Source organism: Kogia breviceps, chromosome 3, assembly GCF_026419965.1.
Source record: "Kogia breviceps isolate mKogBre1 chromosome 3, mKogBre1 haplotype 1, whole genome shotgun sequence".
In the NCBI taxonomy this organism is placed as follows: domain Eukaryota; kingdom Metazoa; phylum Chordata; class Mammalia; order Artiodactyla; family Physeteridae; genus Kogia; species Kogia breviceps.
Window position 1 is genome coordinate 98,788,893 of NC_081312.1, and position 18,539 is coordinate 98,807,431.

Below are 18,539 nucleotides of genomic sequence, written 5' to 3' on the forward strand. Positions count from 1 at the left end.
CTGCATTTATAAAATCCTGAAAATTTTACTTCTGATCTTTCCTTTGTAGATTTCATCTCAGTGTAAAGCATATAAAATCATTGTAATGCCTAGAAGAGTCTGAATTATTGTATATTTATATAATTTTTAAGACTCTTAGGTTGTTAATAAATAGGGGGATGTCCTTTGCAGAAGGGAAATCACTTTGAATCCAATATTGGATGGATTAATATATTCCATCAATAATTTTGCATTAGGTGGATTAAAGTGTATGTAAGTTTAATACATGCAGTTGGTTTAACGTAATTGAAAACATATTAGCTAAGCGTAAAGTTTACATTTATTTGGGGAATGATCAGTGAAGTTTAATGTTAATGTTTTAAGATGGTTAAACTCAATATTCACCTCTTTTTTTGTTTTATTATTGTAGCACCTTAAATTCAAGGAAACAAATCTTGTAATGCTGCAGCAATTTAATGCACTAGCACAACTCCGTCGAGTTGACCAGTTGACAATTGATCCTCAAGGAAATCCAGTTGTCAATTTTACACTCTGGAAATACTATGTTCTGTTTAGACTGAGCCATTTTAATATGCAGAAAATAAATGGAACAGAGGTAAGCTAAACACGAAGTCAACTGTAGAATTAAAATATTCCTTTTTAGGGGAAGTAGTCATAAAAATGGCCAGGAATTTATGTATAAAGCCATGATAGAACTTTTGAGAAATAATGTTTTTTTTTTAAAAAAAATCTTGACATTTAAAATGTTGAAAAGCTAAAACTATTTATCTAAAAACTTCTAAGGTACTTGACAAATTTTGTAAATAAAATAGTAACCAGATCATGGTGAATAGTAAATACTTTTTTGATAGTTTGTAAGTATTCAGAGAAGTAAAGTGTTGGTAGGATAATAGTTTAAAATTTTTAAAAAGCCACTTCTGTAAGTAATGTGATCTTTGTATTTTTCAGAGTGCTTTACAGACTGTCTGACATGGAAAATGGTATGGGGAAGTGATACTAAATGTCAATTAATTAGGATTGTGGTAGGGGAAGGGAAGAATAACATGGAAAAAAAGAATGTACATAGGGAAAGAAGAATGATTTTAAAAAGAAGAGATGAGAAGGAGAAATAAGCAAGGAGGAAAGATAAAAGAAGATAAAGTAAAGATGAGTGAAAAAGGAAGTAAAACAACCATAAGTCCATAAACGTCTGGACTGCTTAGTTTGTAGCAGATCCTTTTGGCATATCTGCATTGTATAACTTGGGCCTGGAGCCTGAATAACTGGAAAATTATTAGTAAAGAGTTATTTTTCAGATTGATTCTGCTAAGCTTGTCACAGGGTTAATCCCCTAGCTATCCAAAGATCATGTTCTCTTTAAATATTACTTTGGAAGAAAAGAGACAAACTATGCTTCTTCCTCTACTGTGGAATTCCAGAACTGAATTTAAATAATCCTCTAAAGGAAAAAATCTTTAATATGCTGTTAGTATTATTGTGATTATCTCTTAAAATTCAGACCTCCTTATTGTAAGATGAACTATAATCAACTTTGCTAGCATGGTGGTAATAGCAACTGTATTTCCCTGCAGCTGATACACTGTAAGTAACTCTAGCCTAAAACTCCAAAACTACAGCATACCATTAGGAGACTGGAGGTCTCTGGGTCATTGTACAAAAGCCATATGAAGTTTGCATCAACCATGGTACGCCCGTGACCACAATATCAGCCATCTGTTGAAGATGTAGGGTAAACCTGGAACCTTCAGATGACTACTAATTTCTCTAGCTAGTTCTCAAGAGATTTGTTTCAGCTTTATGTACCCTCTTGCTACTTCCCCAGAGAGGCTGTGAGTCACTGGTCAGATCGAATAATTAGTTCCAAAAGTTTCCAAAGCTAGCCTACACTGGAAGTAGAATAGTTGTTTTTGCTATGGGTGAGTAATTCTCCCTCATTAACGGCCAAATCATTATCTCAATTAACCCTAAACAGTGTACTTACCCACATGTGGATCACTACTGGAGATGTAATAATTATTATAAAACCTTGAGATAGAAAGTAATAGTATAATATAATTGTATAAAGTAGAGAAGAATGAGAAAGAACCAATGTAATTTATTCTGATTTAAAGTTCCAAAAATGTCAATGCCAGGAATACTTGACCCTTTAATAAAAGACCTACAATAAACCTGCTTATCTCATCCTTGACAATACATAATAATGTTATACTATATTTCTACTTCTCTTTGTGTAAGAGAGAATGGTATTGCTTGAGGAGACTTAAATTGAATTATGAGCATCAAGAGGAAAAGATGGAGTAGTGCCCGGCACTGGCCACTAGGTGACTATATTAGACCAAACAACTTAGTTGTCAGCTGAAGGACGGATTCCAGGGAGCAGCAGCCTCATTAACTATGAAAGTCTAGGGAAGGGAAGGGAGTCAGTCTGCACTGATTCATGTGTATAAGATGCTTGTGAATTATGGATTTATTTTCCAGAAATTCCTGTGTAGTGTATTATAGCTAGTGTAAAGACTAAAGTTTTTTAAAATGCAAAATTTAACTATACCAGGGTTTCTCAAACTCAAATGCTCTTTTGACATTTTGGATCAGATAATTCTTTATAGTGGGAACTGTCCTGTGCATTGTAGGACATTTAACGGCATCCCTGGCTTCGACCCACTAGATGCTGGTAGCACCCCTCCACCAGTTGCAATAAACCAAAATCATCTCCAGACATTGCCAAATGTTCCCTAGGGACCAAAATGGCCCCTGATTGGGAACCACTGCATTATGTTGACAATCTAATAGTATTTAAAATGCAAGCAACCTAATTTTATATTAAAAAGTATGCCCAAGTATTAATACAAGTCCTGCTTTTAGTAGTTTCTTGGTTAACATAGGAATGAGCCCTCATGGGGAATATATCTGTGACAGATTATTCCTTGTGGGGAGAAAGGCGGACAAAATTTCAGAACGATTTAGAGTGCCTTTCCTAATCCAATGTTCATTCCCTCAGAAAGGGACAAAATTATCCTTTTAGGAACAAGGTATGAACAACACCTTGTCTTACCTTTGACACATTATTAAAGTCAATCTATTCCACTGACACTTGAGATTTTTCCCCCTAAATCATTCTACTCAAAGAAGCTATAGGATTTTTGAAAAAAATTCATTAAGAATTTAAGGTGTCTCAAGTATAATCCTTAGGAACCATGGCTTCAGAGCTAACTCTGTTAGTCAGAGCTAACTCCTCACTTCCCAGCCATCATCCATCACCATGGACCACATTTGTATCAATACATCTTCATTCAAATCAAGTGCAAGGAAGAAAGAGAAATATCATTGAGAACTCACTCTCCTCTTACAGCCCAGGAGAATGTATTTTTCTGGACTAAAAGAAAATATTTAATCTGGAAATTTCTTTGGAATTATGTTTGTTATATCAAGCTAAGAGGCAATGTCATTTTTTACCCCTCTCCTTCATATCTCTTCAGGTGACGCAAAATGATATGATAATGGCTGAAAGGCTCTTTGGAATCCTAGCACATGTAGCATCTTCTGAATTACCCCAGTACCATCTGATTTCAATTCTGGGTGATGCCAGGTAACCTTTAATTTCTATAGCTTTTATAGAAGTACTGTTGCACTAGAAAAAGAAATATATTCCACACACCTCTTAATTGTGCTATTTATTCATCCCACAAACATCCTAAATTTGTTTTGTGTCTGGCCCTCTCCAAAGTGTTGGAGGTATAAAGATGAATAAGACAAAGTTCTTGCTCTTGTGTGGCTTATAAACTAATAAATTAACTTACTAGCTTATAAGCTAATAAGTTAAAGACATTTCAGATGCTATAAGAGAGGGCTGTAGGAGCATAGGAGACTACATTTTGGAAAAACATTGGTGAAGGCTTCACAAAGGAGGTAACATTTTTCTAGTTCTTCAGGAATGCATAGGAGTTTTTTTCAGGTACAGGGTATGAGGGAAGGAGATCTGCAAAGGCACAAGGAATTGTAAATAGTTCAGTATAATTGAAGCATAGGATGATTGTGAATTGTGATGGGAGATGAAGGTAGAAAGATTGATTGTGATCTGATTTTGAAGAGCCCAGAAATCCATGAAAAACAAAACTGAATACTGTGCTTTGTAATTAAGCACAACAATCTGTGATTAGATTCATGTTCTAGAAAGGCTGCCATTTAAGAGGACAGAGATGGAAGGAATGGAGACCAACCAAGAGGCTAGTCTATAGTCCAGGAAAGAGATTATAAGGGTCTGAACTAAGACAGTGAGAATGGAGAAGAGGATAATTTGAAAAATACTTAGAAGGCATGTACCTGACAGAAAACACAGACTGACAGGATGTGGCATAGATAGGAGAAAAATCAAAGATGGTGTGTTAGTCATGATTCAGTTATAGATAATTCAGTCTGGCTAGAGTAAGGAGAAAACAATTGATATATAAGAAATTAGTTCTCTACAGAATTGTTGGAAGGAATAGGGAAGCAGTCTCTAGACTGGGCCTGGAAAGGATCTCAGAATGATACCATGGAACCAGTCCAGCAAGGAAACTGCTACTTTTGCTATAGTCTGGGAGCTGGGTGATCAGGAGGCTTGTTCTGACCTTGACCTCCAGGATCATACCACGTTTTACTTTGAGGATCAGGAAGTTCCCCATTCCCCTCCCCAAAGCTTGGCTCCAGAGCCATGCTACCCTACTATAATCTATACCAACAAAATGGGTATCTTGTATGCTTACTTCCCCACTTAGTTCAGTTCTGATTGCACTGGTGTGAGGAGAAAAGGAGCAGAGTTGTCTCTAAGAAATTAAAACCAAAGCCAATCTTCAGGTAAATTTGCAGCCTGAGTTTATAATACATGCATAGTTTAAAATAATTTCAAAATTTAAACATTACTATCTCTAGATACCTGGTAAAAACAAATGAACCTTCTATCTGGAGGAAGTTACTCTCATCCTATCTCAGATAATCCCCATGGATAATTTTTAAGGACAATGACCAACACACAATGAAAAGAATTTTTTTTAAATAGCCAAGCACACAAGGAAATAAGGCACCATGTATAAGAACTAGCAGGAAAAAAAATAGACCACAGAAACAGACCCACAAATACTTTAGATTTGGCATTATCACTTATAGATTATAAAATGACTATGCCTAATATATCAATATTTCATGGTATAAAAAACAAGGTTGAGGGCTTCCCTGGTGGCAGTGGTTGAGAGTCCTCCTGCCGATGCAGGAGACATGGGTTCGTGCTCCAGTCCGGGAAGATCCCACATGCTACGGAGCGGCTGGGCCCGTGAGCCATGGCCGCTGAGCCTGTGCGTCCAGAGCCTGTGCTCCGCAACGGGAGAGGCCACAACAGTGAGAGGCCCATGTACCACAAAAAATAAAAAAACAAAAAAAACAAGGTTGAAAATATCTGGAGAAAACAGGAAATTTTTTAAAAGTGATCCATCCAATTTGAAGGAAAACTAAAGGAACTTTTATAAATGAAAAATATAATAAGCATAATTATTAAAGCTTAATTAAGAGGTTTAACAGCCAATTAGACACACCTGAAAAGAGAATCAGTAAACTGGGAAATAAACTAGAGAAAATTTTGCAAAATGCAGAACAAAGAAAAAAGAACAATATATGGAAAAATAGTTAAGAAATTTGAAGATGGAGTGACTTAGAAGATTTAACATATGTTTGACTGGAGTTTCAAAAAGACACAATAGAGAGCATGGGATAGAGATAACAGCAAAGACTTTTTTCAGAATTGATGAAATACACTAACCTACACATTAAATAAACTCATCCATTCCAAATTTGTAAGAAAAGAGTCATGTACCAAAATGTTCACTGCAGCTCTATTTACAATAGCCAGGACATGGAAGCAACCTAAGTGTCCATCAACAGATGAATGGATAAAGAAGATATGGCACATATATACAATGGAATATTACTCAGCCATAAAATGAAATGAAACTGAGTTATTTGTAGTGAGGTGGATGGACCTGGAGTCTGTCATACAGAGTGAAGTAAGTCAGAAGGAGAAAAACAAATACCGTATGCTAACACATATATATGGAATCTAAAAAAAAAGAAAAAAGAAAAAAATGGTCAGAAGAACCTAGGGGCAAGATGGGAATAGAGTTGCAGACCTACTAGAGAATGGACTTGAGGATACGGGGAGGGGGAAGGGTAAGCTGGGACAAAGTGAGAGAGTGGCATGGGCACATATACACTACCAAACGTAAAATAGATAGCTAGCGGAAAGCAGCCGCATAGCACAGGGAGATCAGCTCGGTAGTTTGTGACCACCTAGAGGGATGGGATAGGGAGGGTGGGAGGGAGGGAGATGCAAGAGGGAAGAGATATGGGAACATATGTATATGTATAACTGATTCACTTTGTTATAAAGCAGAAACTAACACACCATTGTAAAGCAATTATACTCTAATAAAGATGTTTAAAAAAAACAAATTTGTTAAGTTAAAAGAAATCTACACCTAGTCACATCACAGAACACTGACTATAAAGTAAAGATTTTTCAACAACCAGGAAAAGAGAGGTTATCTTCAAAGGAGTGCACATCAACAGTTGACTTCATAACAGCAACAGTGGAAGCCAGAAGACAGGGTAATGAATGTGTTCAATATACTGAAGTAAATTAATTGCCAAGATAGAATTCCATACAGGCAGAAAAGTCTTTTAAGAATGAAGGTGAAAGGGACTCCCCTGGTGGCACAGTGGTTAAGAATCCATCTGCCAATGCAGGAGACACGGGTTCGAGCCCTGGTTCAGGAAGATCCCACATGCCGCGGAGCAACTAAGCCCATGCGCTGCAGCTACTGAGTCTGCTCTCTAGAGCCCACGAGCCACAACTACTGAGCCCTCGTGCCACAATTACTGAAGCCTGTGCTCCTAGCGACCATACTCCACAACAAGAGAAGCGCACCGTAACAAAGAGTAGCCCCTGCTCACGGCAAGTAGAGAAAGCCCATGCACAGCAATGAAGACCCAACACAGCCAAAAAAAAATTTTTTTAATAAATAAATTAAAATAAAAACCTTAAAAAAAGAATGAAAGTGAAATAAAGACATTTTAAAACAAAATAATAAAAACAAAACTTAAGAGATTTCCCATCAGTATTCCTGCAATAAATGATAAAGCCTATAATTAAGGCAGAAAGAAACTGATCCCAGATAGAAATTCTGAGGTGCAGGAAGAGCTAAAGAGCAAGGCAAGTATCAAATTTGTGGGAGAAAACTAAATGAACATTGACTATATAAAGCAACAATAATAGTATTGTGAGATTTTAAAATGTAGAATTAAAATACACTACAACAGTAGTATATATATTAGGAGGGGTAGATGGAATTATAGTTTTCTAGGTCCTTGTATTATCTAGGATGAAGATACAGTAATTAAGTTTAAATGTTAGTAAGTTAAGAGTGCATGTTTTAATTTCTTTGGTAACCAAAGAATAAGAGTATATCGCTTCCAAACTAGTAAGGTCAGGGCAGGGGTGAGAAGTGGGGAGAAGAAAGCAAGGAAAAGAAACATAGAATATTTGGTCAAATAGAAAGAAAACAAAATGTTAGACTTAACCTGAATACTAGTATATCATCAATGACACTTGTACCAAGACTCAGTGACTTAAAACAAGAAACATTTTCCCACTGAGTCTGTAGGTCAGCTGGGTGCTTCTGCCCTCAGCTCGGGACCTCACGCATCTGCAGTCACCTGAGGGTTGGATAGGCAGCTCTGCAGATCTTCCCTAAGCTCTGTCACTTTTGGGGGGTCTGAGAGGTTGTAAGCTGGTCTAGAAAGACCTTACTTAAGACAACTTGTCTCTGCTCCACATGGTCTTTCATATACTGGAAATCTTCCTGGGCTTGTTTTCATGGCAAAGGCAGGGTTTAAAGAGAGCACAGAAACATGCAAGGCCCCTTGAGGCCTAGGCTAAGAACTGATACACCATGATTTCCCACATTCTATTGGTCACAGTCACAGGGCAAGATTTAAGAGGCTCCGAGGTATACTTACCTAACTGTGAAATCATATTGTAAAGGGCATGAATTCAAGGGAGCCTTTAATTATGACCAGATCTACCTCAATGATAAAATGCAAATGTACTCATTGTTCTGGTTAAAAGTCAAAGATTGTCAGACTCAATTTTTTAAAAAATGTTCAACTGTATGTTGTTGAAAAGAGACACATCTGAAACATAAGGTTACATGAAGTTTGAAAGTAAAAATGTGGTAAAAGAGAAACAACATCAATACTACCCAAATAAAAACAAAGTAGCCATTGAGGACTAAATAAACTAAGGTTAAAAGCAATACTAGAAATAAAGAGGATCATTTCAAATGATAATAGGTTCAGTTCACCAGAAATATCAATTTGCTAATTTAATTTGTCTGCAACCTATAAGCTTAGCCTTAAAAACTTATAAACCAAAAATTGACATTACTGCAAGCCCACAGCTGCAGTGGGAAGTTTTAATATACCTCTGATTAATTAATAGAAGAAGGATGTAAAAATACTTGAACAACATGATTAACAAACTTGACTTAGCCATTTAGAGAACATTACCCCAAACAACAGCAGAACACAAATTCTTTGCAAGCATACATGGAATATTTATAATAATTGATCAAATACAGTCCAGAAAGCAGATGTCAACAGATTCCAAAGGATTTACATGGACTATGCTCTCCGTTCAAAATGCAATTAGACTTTAACTCAGTTACAAATGTTAACTAGGAAATCCCCATGTATTTGGAAATTAATGCATTTCTAAGCAACCTACAAGTTGAAGACAATTTTATAATGTAATTTTGAAATGACCTTGAACTGAAATGTAATAAAAATACCACATTTCAAAACTTGTGAGATCAAGTTACAGTGGCTCTGAATGGAAATATTTTAGCCCTGAAATGGGTACATTAGGAAAGAATAAAGACTGAAAATGAATGAGCTAAACATTTATCTAAAGAAGTTAGGACAATAGCAAAATAATCCTGAAGCAAGTTAAAGAAAAGAAATAATGACATTAAAAACATAATTAATGAAAAATTGATTATTTGAAAAGACTAATTAAAAGTGATGGATAATTTGTATATTGCTTTTGTAATTAAAAATCAGTAAAATAAATGCAGATAAATACCTATATGTTACTTTCTTCTTCATAAGAGTGAGAAAATTATGCTACTGAAATATCCAGTAAAAGGGACTGATTATGTAAATTGATCTACATCACAATTGAATTTTATTCATTCATTAAAATATTAATTTTAATAACATAGAAAATGCTTATTATATACCATTAAGCAAAAACAGTATACAAAACTGGATGTTTAGTATGATCTTAACTTTTTACAAAAATTTACAGAAAAAGCCTGCAAAGAAATATGTGAACAATGTTAATGATTTACATAGATTTATATGCTATAGACTTATGGGTGATTTTACTCTATTTCTTTATACTTTTCAAAATGCGTACCCCTTATAATTTCTAAAATAGTTGTGTTATACTCTTAAATTGCGAAAAGGAAGACATTTTTAAAAGATATATTCCTTTTCTGCTCCCAATCTTCAGTTCACAGTTCATAGTAAAGTATTTATATCACTTCCCTGAGAGACACACTAAGTGGTAGAAACCAGAAAGTGACCTTCATGAAGGAGGAGTTGCAGTCCTCTGGAATTCTAGGCTTATGGGTTTGCAAGTGATGCTATGAGCACTGTTTCTGTTCTTCATAATCAAATGAAGCTTCCTGTTTCATTATTTACCTCCTAATTAGATCTTACCCTGATATGATAACAGTTAGAGGTTTTTGGTTTATTTGTGTTTTGTTTTTACCTAAACTTAAAGCAGTATTCCATTCCATTTCTTTTTTTTTTCTTTTTTTAATATATAAATTTATTTTATTTATTTATTTTTGGCTGCATTAGGTCTTCCTTGCTACACACAGGCTTTCTCTAGTTGTGGTGAGCATGGGCTACTCTTCATTGCGGTGCATGTGCTTCTCATTGTGGTGGTTTCTCTTTTTGCGGAGCATGGGCTCTAGGCACGTGGGCTTCAGTAGCTGTGGTGCACGGGCTCAGTAGTTATGGCACATGGGCTTTGTTGCTCCACAGCATATGGGATCTTCCCAGACCAGACATCGAACCCATGTCCCCTGCATTGGCAGGTGGATTCTTAACCACTGCGCCACCAGGGGAGTCCCTCCATTCCATTTCTAGCTACGGGTAATACTGCAGAGCTGCATAATGGAATTATGAACTATCTGTGTGCTTTATAAGATGTGTAACTAACATATGTTTTATGGGATATAAAGACTTTGAAAGTTTGGTCTACTACATGTGTAATTAGGGTTGGTCCTCTGTGATTATTTAAGTTTTATATTGTTTTTGTTTTTAGAGTTTTTTCACTTTAGAAATGCTTGAGACATGTTTATGTTGATGATTAGTAGTTGTGAAACAAAAGAATTTGAGTTGTATAGCTTAATTAGTAGAGAGATTGGGGTAGTGAACTGACTTAAAAAAAAACTCAAACTCATAAAACAGATATTCAAAAAAGCATATGCTACCCTCTAAAGTCAACAAAAACTAGACATATTTTCACAAATCAGATAAGTAACTCTCTAAATCTCTTTACTGTCTTTCTACAGGAAGAAGCAATTCCGGTATCTTCTAGAAACGAAAGGGAAAAAACCTGGTATTGTCAATGAAGAAAATAATGATAGCAAGAGACTTGTGGGAGAAAGCACAAATCGTGCTACACTAAATTATACCACTAGAGACTTTTATAATGAAAAGCTAGAGGTAAAACTATCTTTATCTTTGGAACCTATTGTCTGGATAAATCCCAAATGGCTTGAGATTTGGGAGTTGTACATTTCTCTCCTAATCAGTTAGGATAACCTTTTTTTGTTCTGGAATGTTAGCCAGCCTTATATACTGAGCTGGGGACAGTAGGCTCCAAGGCATTAGGGAGAAGTAGAACCCATAGTTTCAATATATTTAAGCAGAAAAAAAAAATGTTCAAAAGAAGTAGGTAACAAAAATCTAGACCAAAGTAGGTCCAGATCTCTCTGAATTAAGAAAACTGATATAGGCTTGCTCTGAGTACTTAACTAGCCTGTGCTGGACTGACAGAGGACACAGCAGAACCTCCATTTCTGTTCTCTTTGCCTAGGTCCTTGATGTTTTAATTCACTATTTTATTCTCCTACACCATTACCTTCTGTGTTCTTAGTCACATAATTTTAACCTATTCCATTTCCACTGTAGCTATTTAGACAGAAAAGCTGGAACCAATTCTTTATTCCTTTATGTATTCAGAAGTTTACTGAGGGAATATTGTGTTAGGGTACTGCAGAACTACGAAGAAGAAAACCATGCAGTGCCTGCCTTGATGGAACTCAGAGAAAGCTGAAGAAACAAGTCATCTAAATAACAATAGAAAGTTAAGATTCTACAAGAGATTTTGAGGGGACTAAGTGATATGTGTATATATATATATATATATATATATATATATATATATATATATATGGTGGATATATGTACATATACACAAAATGGCCAAACAGTTTTCAAATGTTTTATAACAGCAGTGAGATTCTTTATTCAAACCATATTGTAGCTGGAAACTCAGTATTTCAAAAGAAAGCAAAACAGCGGAGCTGTTCTTGTTGTAGATGGGGTTCAGAGCTTTATTTGATTGGATCTTCTATTCTTTTCCTTTCTCTCACCTCACCCCCAGTCCTGAAGCATCTTTTTGGAACCCATAGGGCTCTAAGGATTATAACTTGAAAAATACTTGAGAACTCAGTGCAACAATATTTTTATAGCATCCTGAAAAATGTTCAGATTCTGCTTTAAATTCTTCTGGTGCAAGAAAGATTACTGCTTCATGAGGTAGCTGTGTATCACTGAACAACTCTAACACTGAAGAAATTCTTACCCATGTTAAGCTGAAATCTGCCTCCTAATAACTTTCAGTTAGTGATCCTAGTATTATTGCCTCATGTAGAAAAGAGAACAAGTCTTTCTTATGAAAACTCTTCAAATACTTGAAGTTAGTTCCTTGAAGTCCTCTCTATAGTCATACTTTCATTCATTCAAAAATCATGTGTTGAGCACCTATCACACATAATACTTGGGCTGTAAGAAGTCACTGTCCTTATCCTCACGGATCTCACATTCTAATGGGGGAGATAGGCATGTGCAGGGATAAATGTAAGTCACTACGTCAAGAGAGTAGAAGAGTGATAGCTTATCCTGGTCAAGAGAGGCTTTCTAAAGAAGCTTCCTGAAATCTTAAAGGATAAAATACAGCTATATGATAAAGGGAAAAGGGCATTTCTAGGAAATAGCACAGTATGAATAAAAGACATGGAAGCATAAATTAGATAAGGAGAGGGCCAGGAACTTTAAGCAGTTCACTGTTGTTGAAGCACAGAGACTGAGGTAGATGCTGTTAAAAGATGAGACTGGGAAGGTAGTAAGAGGGGAAAGAGATTGAATTTAATCCCTTGGCAAATGGAGCTTCCTGATGTTGGGAAAAGGGAAAATGAAAGCCAAGCTGACAGGATTATGAGTCCTTGTCTTCCTGAAAGCAGTCAGTTCTAGGAGTCAAAAATTAATACTGATTTCAATAAAGGACATTTAGAAAAATATCAGAGAGCTGCTTGCAAAACAAGAACAGTTTCATAGAGAAATCTACCAACTCTTTAAGGAACAGACAATTCCAATAATTTTTGAATTGTTCAAGAGTATTAAAAAAAAAGGAAAACTTTTTCACTTTTTAAAGTCAGACAGTGTAACATTGAATCCAAACCTTCCAGAACTGCACAGAAAAAGAAAAGCCAGACCAAATACCTAAGAATATTGATGATGCAAAAATCCTTAAAAAATTATATCAAGCAAAATACAGCAGAACATTAAATGAATAATGAAACATTACAGCCAAGTATGGTTTAGTCTAGGAATGTGAGAAATATTCGATATCAGTAAATTATTAATAGATGTAAGGTAAAAATTTGTGATTATTTCTATAGATATTCAAAAGGCATTTCATACAAGTCAACATCTGTCCTTAATTTTTTCAACTCAATAAATAGGATAATTAGAAATTGGATAGATAGCTGTAGTAATTAAGGCAGTATAGGAATAGATACATAGACCCATGGACAAAATAGCCAGAACTATCCCACGTATATAGGAAAACTTTATACAGATAGCAGGTATTGCAGACTAGTACAGACAATCTAATAAATGCTACTAAGGAAATGGAATATCAAATCAGAAATAAATACAGACCCCCTACTTCACACCACACAAGAAAAATTAACTCCATATCAAATAACCCAAGTATGAAAAGCAAAACTTTAAAGTTCTCATTTAAAAAACAGATGAAACTATGACCATGATTGGGTAGGCTATGATTTTCTAAAATCCCAAAGGCACAAACTAGAGGGGAAAAATTTGAGAAATTTGTCAATAAAGTCATTTTTATTCAAAACTGGGATAGTTTCAGTGGAGTCATGTAAGCAGAGTCCTGATTAAAGTGGTTTGAGAAGTAAATAAGCAATCAAGAAGTAAAGACAGGGCTTCCCTGGTGGCGCAGTGGATGAGAGTCCGCCTGATGATGCAGGGGACACAGGTTCGTGCCCCGGTCCGGGAGGATCCCACATGCCGCGGAGCAGCTGGGCCTGTGAGCCACGGCCGCTGAGCCCGCGCATCCAGAGCCTGTGCTCCGCAATGGGAGAGGCCACAGCAGTGAGAGGCCTGCGCACCGCAGAAAGAAAAAAAAAGAAAAGAAAAAATAGAAGTAGACAGCGAATGTTGACTACTGTTTTGAGAAATATCAAAGGGAAAAGAAAAAACCTGAAGCCACATAACATTATAGAAAGAATACTACATCATTAGGAGACTCGGATTTGAGCCCATGATTCCACCACTTATTTATTGCCTGAAAGACCTTGCCCATGTCCCTTAATCATTTTGTCTTGACTCACAACCTAACATTCACCACTTCTTAAAAAAATATTTAAATCACTGCAACACAAAGTGCTCATTCTCTCCCCTCTGTATATCCTCAGTTGCTAAAGGAATTACTTGAAGTAAATTTCTCACAAATCAGGGTAAGCAGACCCTTTCATTATACATATGACATGTATAATTCTGTTGCTTGGTAGTTGTTCATTCAACCTCCTGACTCATTCTAAAAAAGATTTAAGATGGATGGAGAGCTGAAAGGGACTTTAAAGAATACAGTCATGTTCTTAGACAGGTAAGGAAAACTGGAAACTTAGGTGAACTACTGAGGCTCACATGGTGAGATCCTGACTGAACTGCCTCTAGAGCTCAGACCTTCTGATTCCTGACCTTGGCTTCTTTCACAGTATACCATGCTGTTTCCTGAAGTCTTCTTGACCACCCCAGTACAAAGGGCTCTCGCTTCTTTAAACACTGATTGTATTTGCCGTCTAAACATCTCATGTGGCACGTATTTACTGTTTCATTTCTTTCAGTTAAGCTTTTAACATGTGTAGGCCATCTCTCCAACTAGATTGCAGGTTCTACAAGGCCTAGAATAGAGTTTTCTCTAGGTTAGTATTAGTAGATGATGTCTAATCCTGAGCAAGTCTCTCAACCTCTGTTGACCTTAGTTTCCCATTTATAAAATGGAGATATGGATTAAATTCCTATACAAATACCATTATAGTTAACGTAACTCTATAACATATCTACCTTTGACCTACTTATTTTTCTATCTTCATGACAACAAAATTTTAGTTCAATGAAATAATATAAACAATATTGTATAGAGTTCACCTCATCAGGATTGAACTTGTAAAATACTTGATTTATGACCCCGCACAGGGATACTGTGGGCTAGAAAAAAATAAGTATATGAAAGCATTTGAGAATGGAAAAAGCATTATTCAAAGAGCAACAACTTCTTGACAGGTCAGGGCAAGAGAGGTATCTCTAATGTGCTCTTAGCAGGAACATTCTGGACATGCAGAGTGAGTCATCCTGGCAGACACCTGATGAGTTTTAGAGTATACTGTACGGAGAGACAGGGTAATTGGCTTAGAGGAGAGAAGAAATGATGAAGTAAAGATGCTTTCAAACACATTTACTAAATTAAGGGTTATTATAATAGATAAAATTCTGTACCAGCATGTTTATAAAGAAGTCATGGAAGAAACTATAGCAGGAAATTTTACACCACCAATAATTGCACTATGCCAATTATGAAAAGTTTAATGTGTATTATGTATAATTATTTAACAAAATTCATCATTTAAAAATTCTTTAAATTTTTGCTATCCCTTATTACTATAAAATTTTTCCAGCCCCTGCCTCTAGAACTTTTTTTAAAATTCAAAATCATGTTTTCAGAAGCTTGGAAGTCTGTACGAAAGGTGTATTTACTTGTGTAAATACATTGCCCATTGTAAAATATTGCTTATTTCAGTTATTGATCTCTGGTGATTCACATTTGGTCTTTCTTCCTGGTAGTCCCTTTGTAGCCCAGATTTACTGAGTGTTAAAAGGGAGCAGCTAAATGCTGTTCTCATCAACAAGCTAACTTAGTGCAGGTGATTAAGTCCCAGACTATATTTCAGAGTTAGTGAAGTTAGGTTCACCAGAGAAGTCGCCAGCTGGAACCATTTGTTGTTTATCGCCCATCAAAATCTGTACATATTTTTATGATAGGTCAATTCATGACCTATTGTTTTTAGCACATGAACTAAATCAGATTAGCATGTTGATCCCTGAATGGTGAGTGATTACTTAGAGAAATCTTATATGTCATAGGAAAATTTCCAAAATATGCCTCTGTTAGAGGATGTTAGTGACAACTGGGACTCACCGTTAATTTATATTAATTAATCAAGAATCTAAAACATTTATTTTGTTGTTTTATAAATTGTAAAAATTTGGAAAAGGACGAGAAATAGAAAAAAGGAGCAAAAAATACTCCCTGTCTCAATACCCAAAGACAATCTTAATGACACTTCAGTATATTTTTTTATTAATTTTCTATATATTTTTGTAACTTTTAAATGAAAATTTCAAACACACAACAAAGTTGAAAGAATTTTACAGTAAATACCCAAACCTAAATTCTACTCTTAGTATTGTACTGTACAGTGTACTGGCTTTGTCACTTATCTATGCATTTACCCATCCTCTATCCATCAACAATCCACCTTATTTTTTAAATTTATTTTAAAGTAATTGCACACATTACCACACCTCTCCCTAAATAATTCAGCATGCAGATCATTAGAGTTCAGTATTTCATAGTTTCTTATTTTGAGGTAAAATTTATATACAATAAAATGTAAATCTTAGGAGTACCGTTGCTACGTTTTGACAAATACATACACTTGTGTAACCCAACCTCTATCAAAATTTCATTTTGTATTTTTCTTTTTCCGCTTAACATTATAATGTAAGCATTTTCCGGGCCCAAAACTTCCTCTGTTGTGTTTTGAACCCAGGCTTTTCATTTGCAGACTGCCAGACCCAGAAGTTGAGTGGGAGCACTGTCTCTTCTGAAGGCCAAGTTCTGGGTCCCAGGCTTGTATACATGTCCTCTTCCTCCTTGTACACTTTTCCCCAACTTTGTCCAAATGGTCTTGGCCACTTAAGTTAGTGTAATGCATCACTACATGCTTTCCTAAAATACAGAGTGAATTCAGAGTATGGATATTTCAAATATGGATATGGATATTAACTGACCTCATACTAATTAAGAGTGTCAGCCTCAGTGCCCTGATATATTTACTACCAGAAGTCATGAATCTATGCATTCAGTTAATTTGTGCGAAGTAAACTACTTTCACTGAGAAAGGAGAAAGTCTATCAATGAAGAAATAGTTGTTATGACCCAGTGATTCCAATAAAGAAACACTTTTCTTAACTATAATTTAAAAGCTTTATTTCCCCCCACAATTAGCAAATGGGTTTCATATTAGTTCACCTGGAAGTTTTCTTCCTACAGCTGCCAAGAAATACATTTTTAACAGCGCTGTCCCACGGAGGTGGGAGTGGACTGGAAAGAAGTGAGCCCCCAGTTGCTGTCTTTACTCAAGCAGAGCTCTGTGTCCAGAGTGTCTAGGAAAGTCTTCCTGCTATGAGGGGTGGGGGTCAGAATAGATTACTTCAAGTTTCTGTGGTTCAGCTAATTGTTGCTTTGGTTTGGGGATTAATTATGATTGACTGTAAAATGTTCTTTTTTTAACAGGAAATAAAGGAAAAAAAGAAATTCTGCAAGATGTATATCGAGGATCTTGTGAAGGAAGCCACAGAAATCAACATGAAAAATGAAGCTTTGCAGAAGCTTTGGCCACAGATGTTCATTGAGCTTGTTAGGGATGCAGTCATGGAGATCCGCAATAAAAATTCCTATATGAAGCTTTGCCTACAGCAGATAACTGACCAAAAATAGAAATAGCTTTTAGTTACAGTTGATTTTTGCAGTTTTCTGTTTTTGAAGGTTGAAAATATGCAGGTTAAACATGTTAAAACAACAACAGCACTATCGTACAAACTAGAAAGACTAGCATCAAAGCATTATTGCCTACTGTTCTTGTAGTTAAAGGTTAAGAAGGAAAGAAGGAAAGAGAGGGCAAGGGAGGAGTCATTTCCTATGTATGTTGACCAAGCAATCTTCGGGAACTAAGCACTCTTTAGAGGTAGCCTGGGCCTTGAATGGGCCCCGCATCTTCAGTTGTTGCTTTGACTGGTGCCCCTGCTATAGCCCAAAGCACGTAGTGTTTGCTCCTGGTTCAGCATGTGTTGCTTCTGTCTACTTTCAGCTGATAATTTTTAGTTACTTGCCTCTTTATTTTATGTCATTATTTCAAAGCCAAAAATATGTTCTTTTTTATGAGTGAAGAATAAACTTATTAATAAATTGGTTTAAAAGAAAATGTGTTTGCCTCCTTAATCCAGTCAGAATTGTCATATTTATTATATGTTTCTCTTTAGCTGAGTGGGAGCCCTTCTCTTCACTTATATAAGAAGAGCCCTCATTATTCTAAGGATGCATCCTCAGGGCCCCAAAGGGGGTCCTGGGGGGTCACTATAGGCAGAAGATATGAAAATGAGTCAAAACAGGGGCAGGAAGAAAATGCTTTTTCTTAGGAGATCCTGAGTGTATGGAAAATGTGGTGACTAATCATTAAGTCTGCTTCTCTGAATGGTGTTTCTTTCTGTTGTTAGCTATTCTAAGGCTCTTTTTTTAGGTAGGCATGTATACCTGTACCTCAAAATTATTAGGGATTTATGAGTGAAAGTGTCTAATTTTTCTAATTCTAGTTGAAGGTCAAACAGGTAAATAAGATGTAAGCTGGGTGTTGTCATACTTCCTGCTGGTGAGGAGGGTGTTTGGAGCCCATTACCATAGCCAGAAGTGATACAACTTTAGAAACACAATCTTACAGGCCAACAAATAGGAATTCTCCAATCACAGCAGGACCACCAGGATGTGGGAAAATGAGAACAGAAGT

At 36.0% G+C, this 18,539-nt stretch overlaps 1 protein-coding gene across 9 annotated transcripts in view; it reads left to right on the forward strand.

Moving 5' to 3' along the window:
* LRRC49 (leucine rich repeat containing 49) overlaps positions 1–17,951 on the forward strand; it is a 135,365-nt gene extending 117,414 nt beyond the window's left edge. For all 9 annotated transcript variants that reach the window (XM_059057066.2, XM_067029261.1, XM_059057065.2 and 6 more), the window contains 4 exons: positions 410–595; positions 3,477–3,586; positions 10,671–10,824; positions 17,273–17,951. In XM_059057066.2, coding sequence (XP_058913049.1) covers positions 410–595; positions 3,477–3,586; positions 10,671–10,824; positions 17,273–17,476 — 654 coding nt within the window. In that variant the 3' untranslated portion in view covers positions 17,477–17,951. The remainder of the gene's footprint in view (positions 1–409; positions 596–3,476; positions 3,587–10,670; positions 10,825–17,272) is intronic.
* The last annotated feature ends 588 nt before the right edge of the window (positions 17,952–18,539 follow it).